Source organism: Prinia subflava, chromosome 17, assembly GCF_021018805.1.
Source record: "Prinia subflava isolate CZ2003 ecotype Zambia chromosome 17, Cam_Psub_1.2, whole genome shotgun sequence".
NCBI classification, from domain to species: Eukaryota; Metazoa; Chordata; class Aves; order Passeriformes; family Cisticolidae; genus Prinia; species Prinia subflava.
Genome location: NC_086263.1, coordinates 9,180,761 through 9,200,255, shown reverse-complemented (window position 1 = coordinate 9,200,255; position 19,495 = coordinate 9,180,761). Strand labels below are relative to the sequence as shown.

At 41.3% G+C, this 19,495-nt stretch overlaps 2 protein-coding genes across 4 annotated transcripts in view; one reads left to right on the top strand and one right to left on the bottom strand.

Annotated features, from left to right (window-relative positions):
• The window catches only part of MOSMO (modulator of smoothened), a 30,988-nt gene extending 15,215 nt beyond the window's left edge, over positions 1–15,773 (bottom strand). For both annotated transcript variants that reach the window (XM_063414389.1, XM_063414390.1), the window contains exon 1: positions 15,443–15,773. In XM_063414389.1, the coding sequence (XP_063270459.1) occupies positions 15,443–15,548 (106 nt within the window). In that variant the 5' untranslated portion in view covers positions 15,549–15,773. The remainder of the gene's footprint in view (positions 1–15,442) is intronic.
• Positions 15,774–16,031: 258 nt separating this feature from the next.
• On the top strand, positions 16,032–19,418 carry PDZD9 (PDZ domain containing 9). Of its 2 annotated transcripts, XM_063414137.1 has the most exons (4): positions 16,032–16,208; positions 16,709–16,804; positions 17,467–17,640; positions 18,167–19,418. In XM_063414137.1, the coding sequence occupies exons 1-4, from the start codon at positions 16,160–16,162 to the stop codon at positions 18,199–18,201; spliced, it is 354 nt and encodes a 117-aa protein (XP_063270207.1). In that variant the 5' UTR covers positions 16,032–16,159; the 3' UTR covers positions 18,202–19,418. The 2 variants fall into 2 exon arrangements, 1 of the variants encoding a protein (XP_063270207.1); XR_010082509.1 differs by lacking the exon at positions 18,167–19,418 and having other exon boundaries at positions 16,032–16,239; positions 17,467–17,657.
• The last annotated feature ends 77 nt before the right edge of the window (positions 19,419–19,495 follow it).

Sequence of the window (19,495 nt, the reverse complement as noted above, 5' to 3'; positions counted from 1 at the left end):
GTAATGAGCACAGTACATGGAGCTGTGTTATTTGGGCACACTGAAACATTCATTGCTGCTGGTTAGGTAACAGTCACATGCCAGGGAATGACATATGTGAAGTTAAGAGGAGCTCAGTTAAGCCATTCCCTGTAACTCTCACTGAGCCACAGACAAGGACAGCTTGGTTTTGGAAAATTTCTAAGTTCTATTCAGCTGACAAACTTGAACGGGAAAAGGTGTAGGTCCACCTAAGAGGAACAGGCTCCAGCAACGAGCAGAGCTGTAGCTGGTTGCCAATCCAAGTGGAAACTTGAAAAGTCTAAAGAAAACACAGTGATTTGGTCATGGCAGACTAATTCTATGCACCAGTGTTAAGGATAACCATCAAGTTGGTACTGACCAGCTTGCCTTTAACATGTTTGCTTCTCCTTGCCTGCAACTAAGCTCTCTGACAAGACTGCTCTCAAAGTGAGCAAAGCGTAGCTGAGGCATTTCTGACAGGAACAAATAACACAGCACAGAAAGAATAGTTCCAAAGCACCTACCCCTACAGGAAACAAGGAGGAGGGACTTCCAAGAAGAAAATTTTCAAAGTCATCAAAGGAATTTAGCAGTTGAAGTGGCATGTTTTCCATTCTTACATATGGAATTTATTTTCCTGCAACAGGCACTTGAAGTGATGTTGCTATACAAAGGGGGAAGAGAGAATCACTTCTTTAGGTGTATTTATATGTATTTTGTTTTGGGCAAAATTTCTATGAGTTCTATAGTTTAGGTAGTAGTTCCTTGGAAACAGAGGGCTCTCCCTTCTGCCTTTCCCAAAATCCAGGGAACTCACAATACTGATCATTCCCTACCACAGTCTTGGGGATACTCCATACACTTAATTCTGCTTATTTCAGTGCAAAACTCCACTGTAAATCAGGCCCTGTACCCTCTTAGGAGATCAACCACACTCAGAATAAACAATGCAGAAGGTTAGGGGAAAAGTTATACCTTTGTAGGATAAGCAGCACCTTCACCCGGTGTGAAGGGGAAAAAGACAACAGTATCCTGCTGTTTTGTAAAACCGAGGAGGAAAAAAGAATTAACAATGCTGGGGAAGACTACCAGATCTTGTATGGCAAGGCCCATGTTGTAAGAGTCAAACAGAATCATGGGGTCCCTGGATGTCTGGTCCCACTGAATGAGGACCACAGACACAGCTCACAGAGCTGCTCTGTATCTGCAACTGTTCACAGTTACAGCCTTGTAAATTATAGTCCTCACCTCAATTTTCAACCTTGACCCACCAAAACAATTTTTAAAAGTTTACAGCCTCAAACACCATCATATCAGAGCATTTTTAAAAACAGCACATATACATAATGAAATGCAACTAAGTAACTCTAAGCAAGTTGAACACATTGTCTTCCACATTTGTGCTTCAGTCACTGTAGGACACCACAGTAACTGAGCTATACCTAGACAGGTATAAAGGGTATATAAAAGAATCAGAATATAAGATAAGATCAACTGCCAGTCTCTAATCAAGTATGAGAATACAATGTCTGGTACAATTCTTATAAAAATAATTACTTCTTTTGTGAGGAATGGAGGTAGCTTGAGTAGATGCTCCTTAGCACTTACACTGCTAAATTAACTTTGAGGTTACCATGCAAGTACAGTATTCAGGATGTAGCAGAACAGATTGATTCTTTCACTGCAGATGCTCCAGTACATTGTTCAGGTAGTAGATTAACAGGAAACCAAGACCCACTGAAATAAGATTTATGCATGTTAAAGGATGATCTACAGGAAGACTGAAAAGAGTAACACAGGATCAGCTGCAAAGGCACAGAACATAGAATAGCTCAAAATAAACAGATTATAAATTATCTTTCCAGCCTTTTGTATGCCAAATCTTATCCTTTTGGCCTTCACTCCCATTTGTCTCTCAAATCATCTAATAGGTATCATAACCCTGGGAAAAAAACTTGGGAGTTTCTCACTTTGAAGACGACCAGATACAAGATCAATTCATACACCTACTGGATTTCTATTGGTATAAAGCAAATAGCTAAAAAACATTTATACAATGTTAAAAAGTCAGTTTTTAATAAAGACCTAGATTTACTTGTCAAGTCTCTTGTATATCTAGAGGGCCTCTTTTAAGAACCTTGTTGTAAGAGCCCTTGTTGTAAGAGTCCTTGTTGTAAGATTATGTTATACAGTCTGTTATTTCTCTTCTACTCCATTTATCCCCTTCTCTCAAATCTGATGCTCTCTTCCTTCCAAACCAACTTTGAAATGCACCATCCCTCTTGCTCTAGAGATGTAAAGGATGTTTACTTGCTTCAGGAACAAAGTATTCTGAAAAATAATCCTACACGTGAGGTAACATCCCTGGCTTCAAACATAGCTTATGTTAGGAACCTACCAATTTAATTATATTTAACAATCTACTTTCCAGAGAACTGAACTTATTAGGTACCATTTTTGGCACTCCTTAGGAATTTTACTGACTTTTAAAGAGAAAAATTCCAAATTTTAAAGTCTAAAGCCAGTGTCAAAAGAGTTGTGGTCTATTAGCAGAAAAGCCTGTCTTGCTGCTGAAGAACATCTCGTGCCAAGTTGCTTCAAAATTTTTCAGTTCTGTGTTCGTATCGTGCCTAATGCAAACCAAATCTCCCCTCCACAGAACCCACAGTCTTCTCCCTCCCTCTTCCCTTCCCAAAGAGAAAAAAATCAAGGGCTATCTATTGAGACAGACTTACACATGTTAAAAAAGTTTATTACTACAGCTGACAATCATTATAATACATTAGTACTAAGAGATGCCAAAATTGCAGACATTTGGACCAATAAAAAGTGAGTTTATTTCTGAATTCTAGTAACTTTCAGTGCCCTGCTGCTCGTCTACTGAGTTTACCTAATGTTTTTTAATTTTGCAAACACTCTTTTTTTACATTTTTTTTTGAGATGGACCACCAGACTCTTTAAGAGCTACCCTCAGGCACTAATGCAGAAAGAACTCTCCTGACACAACAAAGGCTGTGTGTTCTCACATATCTGAGCCAAGAAATCTGCCTGAGCTGAAGGTATTCTTTCCTTCAGAAGAAGGTATTCATTCCTACTTCAGAAGACAGCATTAATTTAAATGTTGGTTAAAAAGATCTCTAATAAGCTGCATCCTTCTGGTTGTTTATTTTCTAACATTATAAGCATATTCACAATGGAACAGTTTTGTCAGTGACTTGAATCTTTACAGTTTCTGAAGTGGCAAGGGCCTGGGAAAAAAGACAGAACTTTTCTAAAATAAGAAAGCAATGTTTTATTTAGTTTAAAACACAAACAAAGAATCCAGTTATTTCCATTTTTCCTCCAACCAAAGTAGAGCTACTCAAAATTGACAAAATTCACTGCCTAAAAAAAGAAAGATCAAAGGCAGTGTCAATATTTAAAAGTGATTTTGGTAGTCAGGACACCATTTTAAGCCATATGTTCAGCTGAAAGCCACAAGCTATGACACCCACAGCTGTTCTGCCATTTAACATCTGATGAGCTTGTGTTCTTTTTAACAGTTAGTTACATTTGGCTTCAGCCAGAGCTGTAAAATGACGTCTCTTTATCCAATACCCCCCATGACCCTACTCCAGCCTGCTCAGCAGTGTCTGCTCAGCACCTACACGGGTGATGTGCAGGTCCCTGAGGCTGCATCCCCAGCAGGAGCCAGGGCCATGAGGGGCCAGGCTGGGGCAGTGAGGGCAGCACCAGGGTTTGCCACGTGCTACAAACACAACACAACCAGAACAACACAGAAATTCTGGATCTCACAGTACAGCAGATCACCTTGCACACAGGTGTCTTACAAGATGGTCTGTTCACAGGCTGGCAATAACTGGGCTTCAGAGCCACCCATTTTTAACTCCTGCATATCCAAAAGCATAACTGCACCAAGTTAGCTGTGTTACAAACTTATCAGATACGTTCAAGCAGATCAGGAGCTATAAACCAAAACTCCCAAACCACACCAACTATTGTTCTCCCTCTTTTTATTCCTGGAGAGAAAATAAGTATCCACCTTCCTGGTTACAGCCTCAAGCAATTTCTCTAAGGTAATGACAAAGGCATTCAGCATAAGGGGAAAATTCAGATCCTGGCTCTGACTTCAAGATTGCTCATGCATTTTAACAAATTAAATTCATGAGGAATAAGGATCATCTTCCTCTGTCAGACATAACTGTTGTGCTTTGCACTGATCTCAGCTTGCATCAGACATGCTCCAAGGACACCCACTGATCTGGCTCCTCCATAGCCTCTTGAATCACCCAGTGGTGAAGGTGAAAAGAGAAGTGTTGAAATGCATTTTGGCATTTATATGGTTAGAAACACATTTGCGAAGTTTCAGCATCTGTTCTTCAAACACTCAGCCTAAATACACTTTATGTGCTTCAATGTTTGCCTACACCTGAGCATGACTTTCTCTTGGTCCACTACTGACAGAATATTTTAGGCCCAGATTACCTGAAAGTACAACAGACTACTCTAAATAAAGAACAAAGTATTCAAATCCCAAATATACCAACAATTGTGGCAGTTTCTTTACATCACATAACTGATGGCAGGATTGTATTTATAGCAATAAGGACATGAGAAGGGAGGTTTGCAGATAGAAGTAATTCTTCATTAAAACCACTAGAAAAATTGGAAAGATTAAGCACATTTCTGATCTTGCAACTCCTTCCTTGGACACACAGGTTACTACCACTGTACTTGCTGGGGATATACAAGATCCTGTTTTTGTCTACTAGACTTGCTTTTTCCATAAGTCACTTTCATCAACTGAAGACCAGCACCTACTGGCCCAAAGAATGCATTTCATTGCAACTAGAATAATATTTCAAGTAAAATAAAACTCAACCTTAGTTTTTATTCCTAATTATTTCGATTCTTCCTTTTTAACTGTTGCCAAATCTGTGTATGACATGCTTGTAACAACTGGGAATACAGGTTAAACTGCACTTCAGACAGGGATTAGGTACAGGGCCAAGATTTTATTATCTACAAGAAGTACTTCATGTGCTGAAAGACAGGCTGAGATACAGCTTAACTACATACAAGTTGTCCTTCAGGACTGCTGGCAAACAGTTTCCTGGCTAATTAACACTTTAAGCCCCCATCAATATAAAAGACAAACTGGAAAATAAACCAAACCAAACCTCAACCTTCTTCTGCAATAATAATTCTTAAATTAGGGCATTTACTTGCTGTTCACATCACAACAAAAACATTAAAAACAAAGAAGAATAGGAATGCAGCAAGCATATTCAGGATTTATCCTGAAGTACATATTTTCTTATTGCTTTTTGCTAGGAGAAGTCGTTGTTTTAGAAGCTTGCATAATTTAAGCCTGAATTATTTACGCAATTAACCGGTACTGTCTGTGTGGTGATAACACTTTCTCCCTTATCACAAATTGGCATCTACAAAAATAGACTGCTAGAGTCTGGAGAGTTCTCTTTTATTTTTTTTTTTTACTAGTATAAGAGAAGACAGACCATTCCTGACCAGCTAAATTTGCACTTCACTGAAGTAAAATACAATTTTCTTGAAACAGCAAGGCTCAGTCCTTTCTGAGCAAGTAGGACTGTTCTTAAAAAGCAACCAAATGTTATATAGTGCTCCAAAGAATGTATCTGTTAACAGATGTTTATACAGTTGTTCTATTGACATTCTGAAACAGATACGCTCTAATTTTAGATTTTATATAAACAACCAAGAGATCCTCTGTTCTCATCACCAACTTCATCTTACTGAACATCTACTTACAGAGAACATTTACTTCAGATTACATTGGGCATAAGTCAACAGACTTCTGTTTGTGAAACAGCAGCTGCTACTTCTGGCCTTTATTCTCTTTATTTCACCATTTTTCATGTATTGAGCTTCAGGGTGCTTCTTGAAATTGCTGAGTGACCCAGTAATACTCCACTGAAGGAATTTATGGGACCACTTTAGAAATTCCTGGCCTTTCAATCTTTCTGGGTTTCCTGTACAATCTTGTTGCATAGTTTTTAAACTGAATTAAGTGTGGGTTTAAAAAACAAAGCGAAACATGCTTCTTCCCACAAGTTTCTACGATGGAGAGCACATCATTAACACATGAATTTAGGTGCACAATTCGTTTCAAAATGCAATTCAACCTAAGGAAAATAAGAACAGTTCTTGTTTCACCCTTGTGACTTCTCTTCCCCCACAGCATGAAACGCCCACAATGCTCCTCACATCAACAGACACAGAGGAAGCAGCAGAGCCTTTTCTCTACAAGAAAGGAAATCAGATTCTTCCACTGTTACAGTTCTGGAGCTGACACTTCCACTGACCGTGGGAATACTGCTGTATTGCTGTTTATGACTGAGAAAAGATATCTCTTAATGCTCAATTTGGAGTATTTCTATTTTGTATAGAGAAGACTGAATATATTGAAGCAAATTTTCAAGTCAAACAAGTCACCCACTATACAAAAGTCATATTTCAGGAAACTTGAAGCCCATGACAACCCTTTATGAGCTTTCTTCACTTTACTTTGGTATAAAGACATTACAATTAGAGATTGTTAATGTTTGATATATTAAGCTCACACTGATGAAGTTACAGACGAAACCATTCCCCCTTGTACATTTGCTGTGCTTACCAACGAAGTCAGGATCCCTCCCTCTCATCCCTCATAAAATCATAAAGATTTTATTGCAGAAATTAATATATATGCCTCCAATTTGAGAAAAATACAGAGAATCTAGGTTCAAAGCAGCCCTTCTGAAGTATTCACAGCAAAGCAGCCCTTCAGTACACTGAATGATCAGTTGTCCTGTTCTGATCTCACACCTATTCCTTAAAATACAACTAAATTATGTTGCTGCCAATAGCAGAAAGTAATCACAGCAAGAGAAGTGGAAACCACACAAAAACAACCTGGGCAAAAGAAAGGAAAGCCCAGAAATAAGAACTGCAAGAATACAAACTGGGGAGCTGACTCCATGATAAACACAACAGAAATAACCTACCTGACTTTACTGTCTCTGAACACTGTCATTTGATTATTAAATTCTTGGATGTACCAAGCTCAGAGACAGCCCAGGCCTCCTAATGCAGTGTGCAAACAATGGCACAAAGAATTGCTCACCATCAAGTAAGTTCAAGGCCTAATGTGAACTGTCTTCAACTGGACAAGTATTTAAACATCCAAGTGGGGTATTAATCACTACACCTTAGAGGCTGTCATCCTTAATGATCCCAAAGTGCTTTGTAATTTATGGCACAGAACTGCAGCTACCATGAGGTTTTTGGGTAGCAGCCAAGTGTTGCCTATTGCACTGTGTTGTGCTGGCTTTGAATACTGCAGTGAATCACTGGGAGGCTTTGGATGCCCTCACAAGGGAGCATTTTAGATCCTCCCAAGGACCCAAATGTAACAGACTGAGTATGTTTTGCTAAAGACAGGAATCAGGCTCTACACACTCTGTGAATTTTGAACCTCAAACTCTTAGCAGCAACTATTTCCTACTGGATTAGCCCATCCCACAGACAAACCATCACACTCAGATGTTTCCTAGGGTACCCAAAAGAGATCAAACTCCTGTCATCAACTCTACTTACAACATTGAAAATATGTATACAAGACAATACATCAGACAGGAAATAAAATATGATATCATAAGAAGAACCCAAAAGCTTCCCACTGAGAAGGGATATAACCTATGACCATTGATTCCATATAGATCCCTACAGAATCAGGCCAATAGGAGTGCTTTGCCAGTCTAGCTTGTTTGCCTTCTCCTTAAAATAGACACATACCCTGCACAGATCCTCTTCTTGGCCATATCCCCAGTTTTTCAGATCTGTGTATATCTCCATCAGTCAGAGGCTTGGGGAAGAAAAGTGAAATTGAGCAAAGCAGCTGGAGTATACATAAGAGGATTGCTGCAAAATTATCAAAGAACCTTTTCTTGCATATAACCCTCACTAATAAAAACCTCTGTTAATTACTAAATTTGTAGGCACTTGGAATTACAACAATAACTTACAACTAGGTAATAAGAAAATTATTTTAAAATTTAAAATTGTATGAACTAAAATTTTTAAATAATTTTATAGTTTTTCCAAATTACTTTGTAGAAGAATAAAATAGCCTCCATATTGTACTTGTTCCACCATACCACAGACATCATTTTGTATCTAGCACAGATAGCAACATTTATTCTCTGTGAAGTTCAATATACTTCCTCATCCATGAGTCACTCCAGTTACATTCTTCTGAAATACAAAGGTCTCAACCACTGCTAGAAAAGAGTTCAAGAATGAGGTGAAGAACTCCTGCCTAAGATAAAAATCCTACACACTGCACTGCACTGCATGAAAACAAATGGGAAAAAGTTGAGCTGTTGTGAAGTACCTATAAAAAAAAAAAGTAGGTCAAGCTTAAAAGTTTGACCCACTGATCTTCTTTGCTTTGGCAAAAGTACAAATAGAGTTTACATAATGCTGCTCACATGTAAGTACTGGCTGGAAACAAAACAATACAAATGTTTTTAATAAGCCCCAACCATTGAAAGGATTCTTTTTTTAAACAAAAATATTTCAGACAATTTAAAATCTTTGTTTTGCAGTACACACTATTGAATCCTTACTTTTAAGACTCATACATTTAAGTTTCTCTTGTGTTGATTTCAGTGTACGTTTGTGGCAAAACAAATACACACATCTCAAATCAGGTCTAAGTTGATTTAAATAAACAGAGGAACTCTGGTAACTTCCTGAAGCCTCAAAGCTGAAGTTTCAACAAGGCACCTTTCCCACCACCTGTGTATAAAGCACCTTGAAAGTCATACTTCTTGAGTAAAGCACAGCAAGAACAGAAAACAAATCTGTATCTGCACATACTGAATAGAATTTAGTTCTCTAGAAAATGTGCACACTGCTGGTAAGTAAATAAAAAGGTTATTCCAAATATCTGAAACTCAAGTACCTTATCCAAAGCACCTACTATTAGAAAAGACAAATGAAATGCCTGTTATTCTGTGGTTTTTCCCCTCAGTTTAATAAAGAAAAACTGTGATAGGAAACAAAAATTAAAAACAAAATTAAATTAAAGCTTTGCTGCTAATGCTAACAGAAGTTACTGTGATAAACACACAACCTCTGTTTTACAGAGGAAGAAATTGGGGTACTTCCACAATAACCTGCCAACATTCAAATCAGCCATGCCAGATGCTTGACTATGAAGTTACTGGCTCCGAGATCTGTGCTCTATAATCAGGTATTTCTTACCTAACTCTAATTAGAGTGTGAGGAACTCAACAGGATTTGGTGGAAGGCAAACAGTTTTGTACCTTCACATGCTAAAGAGAAAACAAAATGTGCACCTCACAGGAGCAGCATTAGTTTGTATTTGTTAAAAAGCAGATGTAAAACATCAGTTCCTCAATGGACAAAAACAATTGGCTCTCTCATGTCTTCTCTGGCAGGCTCAAATAACCAGGCTGACACTGCTCTCTTTCACGAGATTCTTCCTACACATAAAATAGTTCCATATGTTTAAATGCTGAGTGGTTGAGTAAGCACAAAATTAATTCATGACAACAATGCCTTTCTATTGATTTTTCTTGTGCCTTAAGGCCTGGTCAATTACAGAACCCAAGCACAATTCAAACACTCTGCTTTGTCACATTTTTACATCCACTTGAAAGACATCTACAGACACAAAGTGGAATGGAAATGTTCCTTTTAAAGATGACACTGACCCTCCCAGTCCAGGCAGACCCATTAACAGGCCACTCTCATTCAGATTATATGGAGTTCAGAATCTTGTTCTTGTTTGGGTTTGGTATTGTTGTTTTTAAGGCACTGGCAGCATCTCTGAAATGCAAGTGCTGCTGGTAGGGCCTGCATCTTAGGAGCAGGAGGTCCTCATGCCTCTCTGTGGGGATCAGCAACACAACACAGCCCACCTCCACCTTTCCCTCCTTCCTCACACACCTGGGAGCATCCATCAAAGAAATGTGTTTTCCTGAAAATTATGCCCTAGAATCTAATTTTAACACTCTGATGTTCAGATGGCTTTGGAGATTGCTTTTCAGCACTCACCTCTAGGACCTGATGGTACATAAATCTTCATTCTCTGTATCATCATCCTCTTTTTTTGTATTCTCAGCATGCAATCCAAACAGGTTCATGAAAGGGCAAATAACTCCTCCTGTCACAGTCACTACGTGATAGCACAAAAAACATTAGGAAAAAGTAATTTTGTAGAATTGCTTCCTATCATGTCCCATCACTTTCTACTGAGAAGAGCTGGGAGATACATACTGTGTTTCTTGAGTATATTGCAAGGTGCTTAACCAAAGGACCACCAGAACCCTTTTACAGACAGTTTTTGAAAAGCCAACTGTCCACACATCACAGAAGCAACACTATCTCTTCAGAGGAAGCACAATGGCTGCTCTGTGCCATGACTTGTCCCCAGGGGAGCACTGAACATGAACAGTTTCTTAGCACTAAAGGGCAGAAGTCACTGGTAATATGCCATACTGACTTTTACATAGCACTACTTTTTGAGCAGATAACTTCATTTAGAATGATAATGCCAGTTGGAACTTAAGTTTACACCCTCCTTAAGTTGTGGATACTTTATTTACTTTTTCTGTTTTATTCTGTTTAGAAGTACTGTTTCATTTGAGCACCTTCATGTGGTCTTGGGTTTATTCCATGTATAGTCACTGCTCCAATTAGAGAGAAATATTTCAGTGGTCTCAAGCTCAGCAGACGCCAGGAATCACTGCTTGGTTGTACCACCTGTGATAGTTCATTAAGCTGAGCCCAGCAAAGCTACAGGAACCGTGAAACAAAATTCCTCAGGAAGAGCTATGACATGCAGAGGAATAACACTGAACATCAGTAATTTTCCACTAAGTACTAGACAACTTATTCCACAGGAGCAGGGAGTTAACTGCCTCAGGAGGAATGGCCTGCTGCACAGAGCCTGCTCTTCTGTAAGACCACTGCATCTGAAATAATCCTTCATAAATAAAAATACAATTGAGTATGTAAAGCCCAAAAACTACATATAATACTTTAGAAGATACATAGAAAAGCAGCACTGATAAACAAAAAATTTTAAATAAATGTCACATTTTAGATTTACAATTCCTTCTCACACTTACTGCGCAGCAAGATACAGAAGGCAGTTTAAATGAAAAGTATAATTCCTAACACAAGTGACCTTGACACTTTTGTCATAGATGCAAAATGAAATTGGAACCTCTGCTGAACACAAATATGGCCCAGGTCAGCTCTGCTGGGCATTTGCTGAGAGGGCTGGCCATGACATTCTAGTGTGTGTTCTCTGATGACCTATGGATCAGCACAGGAGGATGTGATACATCCTTGCTTCAGGAGTTACCCATCACTTAAGCACCCCTAAATCCTGACACCCATGTTAACTTAATGCCTGCTACAAAAAGGGTACACGTTGTTCTGTAAATTGGAATCAAATGAACAATCATGCTACATAGGAAGAGATGACTAAGCCATGTAAACAAACTGATAGCTTAGCTTTCTAAGGGAGATTTTACTTGATTAAATTATTCCCTTAAATTACTTGACCTATCCTAAACCCCATAAAAGCACTTCAAATTGTCAAACCCCCCACATGCACAGCTTTTAACATCTCTAATTTCAACTGTGCATACTATTCATACCCTTTTTCCTATAAAAGAGTTGAGAGCTGAAGCTAGAGCTGCTTCTATCCCCCTTCCTCCCCTACTGAAGACAAAATATCAAAATCATTAAAGACCCTCCCACACAAAAAAAAAGGAACATATGGAGACAAAATGAAGAGCTTATAAAGTTCTTCGCAGAAGTGTAGAGATACAGGAGCAAAATTCCTTCCTACTGAAATCAGTGGCACTTTGGGCATTGGCTTAAATTAAAGCCAACTCTGTCCTTATTTCTCACACAGAGTGTCAGTTTGATAAGAAAAGGCAGTCAGTGCAAGAATACTGAGCAGCCACTGGTTTCCAGATTGGAGTTATCAGTGTTCTGTACTTGCACAGCATGAATAACAAAACCTCACCGAGAACTCACTGTAAGAAAAACCCATTTAGTTTTCACCTTTCCTTTACCATCTTAAAGAGCATGAAATATCTGAAACCAAGTTAATGAACGATTCTTACAAAAGTACATAAAGAAAAAGTGCCCAACAGAGACTTGGACCCATGTTCACAAAGGTGCAGTTCCTCTGGCCTAAAGACAGATAAGCATCTGAGACCTTCAATAATCTCAGTTGCAACCCTTTGCTGATAATTGCTGAGGAGAAATTTTTATAGCCAACGTTTTTCAAATGACTATAAAACTTATCTTTAAGAGTAAGATTTAGGAGACTAATCAGCCCTTCTATATTGATTTAAAAAAATATTGAAAACTATCTAGATTTTTCAGAGAAGCATTAAAGCCAGTGATTTATTTTGCTATCCAATTTAGCTGAAACTCATCACTATCTCTGGAGTAAGAGGTACATACTGTTTAGCATCCAAATCAGAAGAGATTTTTTTTCTTGCTGAAACACAAGCCCAGGTTCCCAACCTTAGTGGCTGTAAACAGCTCTGAATGAGCCAATGCAGTGCTGCCTTCCCAGGTTTGCCAAGACCTCTGCTCTCTGCCATCCTCAAACAGCTGCAGTACTGAGGAGCCCAGGCTGTTGCATGCTGCCTTTCAGAATCCCCAGGACAGCAGCCAAGCACAGAAACATTATTACTCCCCTTCCTCCTCGGTACTAGGCTGACCTGTGGTAGCAGAATCTAGAATAATTCCCACAGGAGGTGAACCTAACAACACAGAGATAAAGCAAAGAAATGTTTTCTTTTACCAAATAGGTCCTTTCACCAGCTAAGCACAGGATGCTCCAAAAAAAACACCTGCTTCTCAGTGGCACATATGGAAGCTGGATGCCTTGGACGTGCTCCAAGCACAGTAGTCTGCTCAGAGTCCCTGCATGTCACCAGCAGCTGGGACAGGTTTTACCATCAGGGCTGTGCCCTCCTGTGCCATCTCCCCCCAGCAGTCTCTGGGTAATGAACGGCACTGATAAAAGCATTCACCTCATAATTCAATACTACAGGAAGTCCTTGGTTCAATGGGCATCTCCACACTTCCTTTCTTTACAGTTTGGGCAAATAGCTCATTTTAGAAGGTCTAAGCACCAGAAATACACATTTGTATTGCTTTTAAGCACAACTCTTATAATAATGCATTGACTCCTGTATCAATAAAAATCTGCAAAAGAGTCATTAAGGGTGGCAGCTAGCTCTCCTTTATGGTTTTATCAAGATAATAATTTATTTGGCTTCAAAATAGAGCAAAGAAAAAAAAAGGCTTGAGTCTGTCAAAACATTCCTTGACTGGTGAAGTCCTTCAGAAAAACCCATACAGATTTCATGTTTGCCAGCCTAATTAAAACTGTTAGTTGCACCTCAGAAATGGCAGATGATTCTTAAGTAATCATCCACTAAGTAACTAAGAAATAATGACTGCTCCTTCAAATATTTTAAAAAACAATTTTTGTATCATAAAGAGATATAAAACATTTTTCTTCACAAAAGAACATAATGGATTGTGCTTAGTTCCCAAAGGACTGTTTTTTCCACAAGCACTATTTTTCAGAATAGTTTTGTTATCTCATTTCTATATATACAGAGAGAATCCAACATCTTACACATTGCACAAGATCTGCTAATGTGAAGCAGGACTTCAGGAAGACACAGTTAAATATTTGAAATTAATACTATTTTATTTGACTCTAAGCCCCTGAAGAAAAGGGCTCATTACCACGGCACCACTGTTAGGTGGAATTAGAAGAGGAAAGAACCAACTATTTTATCTAGCCATAGGCAGGAAAATCATCACAATTAGCTACAGGAGGAATGGTGAAGTCGCCCAGGGAGTCCTGAAGGCTGCACTTTGGGAAGGGACTCATTCCTTTCCCCTGAACCATGTAGGAAAGTCCAGGTTCTAGGACTAATCATCTAGTAATTAGAAGCAAATGAAATAAGCCATAAATACAGTCTGGTCAGAGCACAGTCACCAATCCCAAATAGTTTTTAATACTCTACTTCATTAGAATAAAGGAAATATACAATTTGAACCAGTTCAACTGTTCATATGCATTGAATATTAAGCATGGAAGATGCAAGCCAGATGAAGAAAAGTTTTCAAACCCTCTGCCAGAATTTATGACAAAAGTCTTTACAGCCAGAACAGTTTTCTCTGTACTAACCTGCAGTTTGCTTGGAAATTATAAGTTTAGGAAAAGTCACAGAATGACAGAATCTGCTGAGCTGAAAGGGACCTAGAGGGATCATCAAGTCCAAGTCCTGGTTCTACACAGGACAGCCCCAAAAATCACACCATGTGCCTGAGAGCATTGTCCAAACACTTCTTGAACACACAGGCTTAATGCTGTGACCACTACCCTGGGGAGCCTGGTCAGTGCCTTGATCACGCCCCGACACCCAACCTAAACCTCCCCTGACACAGCTTCATGCTGTTCCCTCGGGTCCTGTGACTTGTCAAAGTGGTTGAGTTAGTTTAATCTGTTTGCAGTAAGGATGGCTTCCTTTCCTGGCAGGGAGCTTTGGGTTCCTCTGGGATATGAGATCAAAGAGCTGCCCTCCTCCTCCTCTTCTCTCTCCCTGCTCCACTGATCAGAACATGCAGGTCTTTATCAACAGACTGAAATAAATTGTTCATCGACAATTACATCATTAGGAAAAAGACAGATGCCTAAATCCTTGTTCTTTTAAAGAAAACAATGTCACACTCTAAAATAAAAACCACATGGATCTCGACTTAAAAGCTGATAAAAATCAGCACGCAGGAAATATTCTGGGGGAAAAAAAAAGATGAAGGGAAGCAAGAACTTCCCCACAACAAAGGAAACGTCAGCGTAGCACGAAAGATTCCAAACCTGCCGCAAACTAAGCAGAGACAGATCTCAATTCCCTGTCCAAGGTGACAGCACCTGGCAGGCACAGGCAGGGATCCTGCCCCAGCCCTCAGCTGCCCAGAGTCAGAGCGGGCTCGGGGCTTCGCAGGACCCCTCGGGAGACCGAGCTCCGCCGAGGCGACCGGGAGGCAGCGCCGGGGGCTCTGCCCGGGGCTGGGGTCCCAGCAGCTCCCCCCGGCCGCTTCACTCGCGGCCGCCCCGGGGAGAGCAGCCCCGGGAGCCCCCGGGAGCCGGCCCAGCCGCTCGTGGGCCCCAGGGCCAGCAGCCCCCCATGCCGGCCTCCCCTCGGCGCCTCACGCCGGCCCCGCCGCCGCCCCGGGCTGCGCACCCCGCCCGCCCCGAGCCCCCGGGCGCTGCCGGAGCCCTCTCCCGGCCGCCCGCCGCACGCCGCCGGCGGGTCCCGCCGTCGGCCGCCCTCACCCGCGGACTCGCCGGTGTTGATCCAGTCCGGGTTCGCCAGGCTGGCGATGGCGAAGATGTCGGCAGCCAGGAAGAGGCATCCTGAGATGATGGTCAGTTTGTCCATCTCCTCCGGCTCCGGCGGCACCCGGCTCCGGCCTCCGCCCGGCTCCCGCAGCGGGCCCGGGCCGGGGGCGCCTCACGGCCGCGGCTCCATGGGCCCCGCGCCGCGCTCGGCGGCGGCGGCAGGAACGGACCCCGGACGGCGCCGGAAGCGAACCCGGCGGGCGGGGGGGCGGCGGCCGCTCCGGAAGGGGAACCCGCGGTCCCCGGCGCCGGGCGGGGCGGGGCTCCCGCGGGGGGCGGGGCCGGCGCCGGGCGGGGCGGGGCAGCTCCTGGGCCCGGCGGCTGTCTCGGGGCGCTGCTGGTGGGCGGGGCGATCGGGGGCGGTGAGAAGGGCGGGGCTTGTGTCGATGGGCGGGGTTTGCGCTGGTGGGCGGAGTTAGAGGCGGGGCTGCCCAGAAGGCGCGGAGAGCGCGGGGCGGGGCCGAGCCTCGCTGGTGGGCGGGGCCTGGCGAGGGGGCGGGGCCGTGGCGAGGGTGGGGCGGGCGGTGCCCCAGGGCGGGTCCGTCGTGAGGGGCGGGCGGGGCCCGCGGACCCCGCCGCGCTTGGTCCCCCGTCCAGCTCCGGCCCGGGAACCCGCAACACTTGCCGTGCTCCTGGTCCTTCTCGGCCCTCATGCATCGCCAGCCCCAGAGGTGCTTTGGAACCGAGAATGAACCTCTTGGTCAGTACCAAGGGCTGAGGAACGATCACAGGTCTGTGACACCACAAAAAACTGCCTTCTGTTTCTCGATCCCTGCTCTTTATCCCTTTACAAGGCTGGGCATGAGCTGAAATTCCAGAGCTGCTTCTGTAGCACTGATGAGAACAGGACATAGGACTGAGGTCTGGCGGCTATGGAGAAGGGCTACACAGCGTTGTGTCTGTACCCTGTCTTTGGAAGGAAATCTAATTAATTGTGACTGGAAATCTCACCCAAATACAGCCATTTTTGATGGCATGCTTTTCCATGAATTCAGCTATACAGAACTGTGGGGAATCTGTAGCCAGAAAATGAACAAAGCACCAAATGTGGGAAACCAGCCTGGTTTTGGCCACAATAGCTCTGTGCCTTCAATATTGTCATTCTGTTATGGGAATGTTGAAGTAAATGGACCAAACAGCCCCCACATCTACAGGTACTTGGAAAATATCTAATTGTTTGCATTTTTTTCCTTCCAACAGCGAACACCCACCTGTTTTCTCCAGAGCAGCACAACTGGTCTATATGGAACATACTGGGAAGCCAAGTGGGTGATTGCCTTTGCTGTTTATTTTTATGTAAGTATTTTACGTAGATGGCAGACTGTACAAACAAAATGGAGATATCAGTAATCCTGAAGTGTTCAACAGCAATCAGTAGGATTTGTTATTTGCAGGACAAGCCCTGTACTTACCTCCCACTGAAATCACCTATACTTGACAAATTTTCTTAAGGGTGGAGAAAATGGTAAGGCTTTTGATGAAAAAGAGCTGAAATTATTCCCTTTAAACCAGAAAAAATTGGTGCATGGAAGAAATAGTGATTTGAAAAATCCATTTGCTATAGGCATGCAGTATTTTCTTGAAGTCCTTAATAGCTGGAAACTCCTGTTATTTTGTGCCCTGTTCCCACCTTCCCTGAATATACTGCTGCTAGTAATGAATACTTAAGTAACAACACTGTCACTCCTTCTCTTGGTCAAATGTGTGACTTTTTAAGAAGTAAATTTCTAAGTAAAAACTACTTTCAGTGTATTTATTTGCAGAAAGCAAGTTTATAGAGTCTTTTGGCAACAACTCAGCACACAATGCCAGTCTAAAGACATAACTAAGGATGAGAGGCTTGACTGTTTGGATACTTAAGAATGGAGACAGCACCCTCTCAAAAGTCTCCTTAAACCTTTTATTGAAGAATGATACCACACTTTCAGCTAGTGAAGTTTTCCTCTCACTTTTCAAAGGGCAGTTGAGAGCACTGGAAAACTCTCAGCACACACAGATTGCAGCATTGATGGCAGAGACTGGGATGGATGAACAAGGATTAGCCCCCACAATGGTTCAGCATGGGCCATATCTCCAGATAACAAGCCTTGCTGAAAAAAGCCCTGCAGCTAATAATGGAAAGCTGAAACCAGGTAAAAAGAACCACTAGTGATATTAAAATTTAATTGCATTGAAAACATCCTTGTTCTGCATTTATACGTTGAGCCTGTCTCCGATTTATTTACACTTACATAGATCAAAAGAAACTCAGTTTAAAATTAGAGAGAAAAGAAACTAGCACAAACTGTATAAAGCTCAGTGCCAGCATTCCACTGTGATGAAATACCTGTGATCTTAAAATAGCTGATATGGTGACTGTTCCATAATCAGATCAAGATTTAAGTCTATACATTGTTCTCCAGCAAAACCAGATTTTCTATTCACCAGCAGATTTTTTTCCAGAAAATATTTTGACTATTACCTTTATATAGCAATTAGACTTGAATAATACCATTCTTTATTCTGTGCATTATTGTTCAAGTAATTTCATTCTACAAGTAACACAAATCTTCACAAGGCTTGAAATTAATTTGCCTTATTGTTTGCTTTTTATTTCTCTTTATTACACAGTTACCAAGTGGCAATAGACTAATCTCTGTGTTTTAACAATCCACACAGGTGCTCATTTGCTAAATGTTTTAAACCTGAAATGAACCGTATCAGAACTAGCAGACTATTACCACTTATTAAAGGTTTTTTGTGGAACATCTGACACCTGTATTAAACTTGAAATTGAAAGCTCTGTAAATGTGAGTGCTTCACATGGGTCCCCAGCCCAATTACATTAAACTCGTGAACTACAGTTCAGGGATGATTCTGTGCTATGGTAATTCCCAGCATGAAATTGTCTCTTAACATTGAAATCTATGAAGCAAAGACTGGAGCGTAATGAAGTAATTTAGAAATTTACTGGCTGTGCAGTGAAAATGCATATCTTTAAATTAGAACAATTTTCCTAGCAGGGCCTTTATAGTTTGGGCAGTCTTCAGAATTGGAAGCACTAGGAAGAAATATCTACTTGCTTGATCAAATGAAAACCATCAAGTGGAGTTCTTAACCTTTTCTTAGGAAAAATGCTTTGCACTTTTTATCTGAGTATCAGTGGAAAAATCTGGAGCATAAATTTGAATTTTTTTTTTCTTTAGCTGATTAAGATGAGTATAATCTGTAAAGTTTCAAACTGGAACCCAAAAGAACAATTTCATTACTGCTTGTAGCGTGAAGAAGCTGGTGCCATTCGACTTTAGGAGGTAGAATGTAACAGTTAGTGGGAGGTACTAATGTTTTAAAATCCTACAATTTCTCACCAAATTGTCATGGAGCCATGCATGTCCTAATTCTCCACGCCAGCAAGAAGAAATAGTGTTGCACATTATGTGTATCTCCTCAAAATACCTTTAATGGTGCAAGAAGTTATATCCATAAAAATCTTCAGTGGCTGCTTTCTGCTGGAATGCCTCTCCTGACCATGTCTGGTAGAGTGCACAGGGTTGTTTTGACATTCCCCTTCCTGCCTCCTCTGTGAGCACAAATTCTGGCTGACAATAAAAAACCTGAACTCAGAGGCCACATCAGTTTGTAATGGCCACACATCAAGACAATTCCAAGCAGCTGACGATACCAAGCTGGAGCTCTTACTACAATCCTGTAAAAAGCTTATTTGTTTCTTAATGATTGAAGATTAGGACTTTTAAAATAAAACAGGAAAAAAAGCACTCTTCTTGAGAGCCATAGCATACAGCTTTTAAGAGTATATTGCTCTCAGTGCTAAGGGTGGTCCAATACAGTCAGGAGAATGAATCTAGATGAGCTACAAGGCAGTTCCAAATTTTCCCGAGGCACAGAGTTTTAAGAGAAATAAACCTCAGAGGTAGGGGAAGGAACAGAAGTATTAAAATGAGATAATTAGGCTAGAACAGAAGAAAGGAAGCTCACACAGCAAGGGGC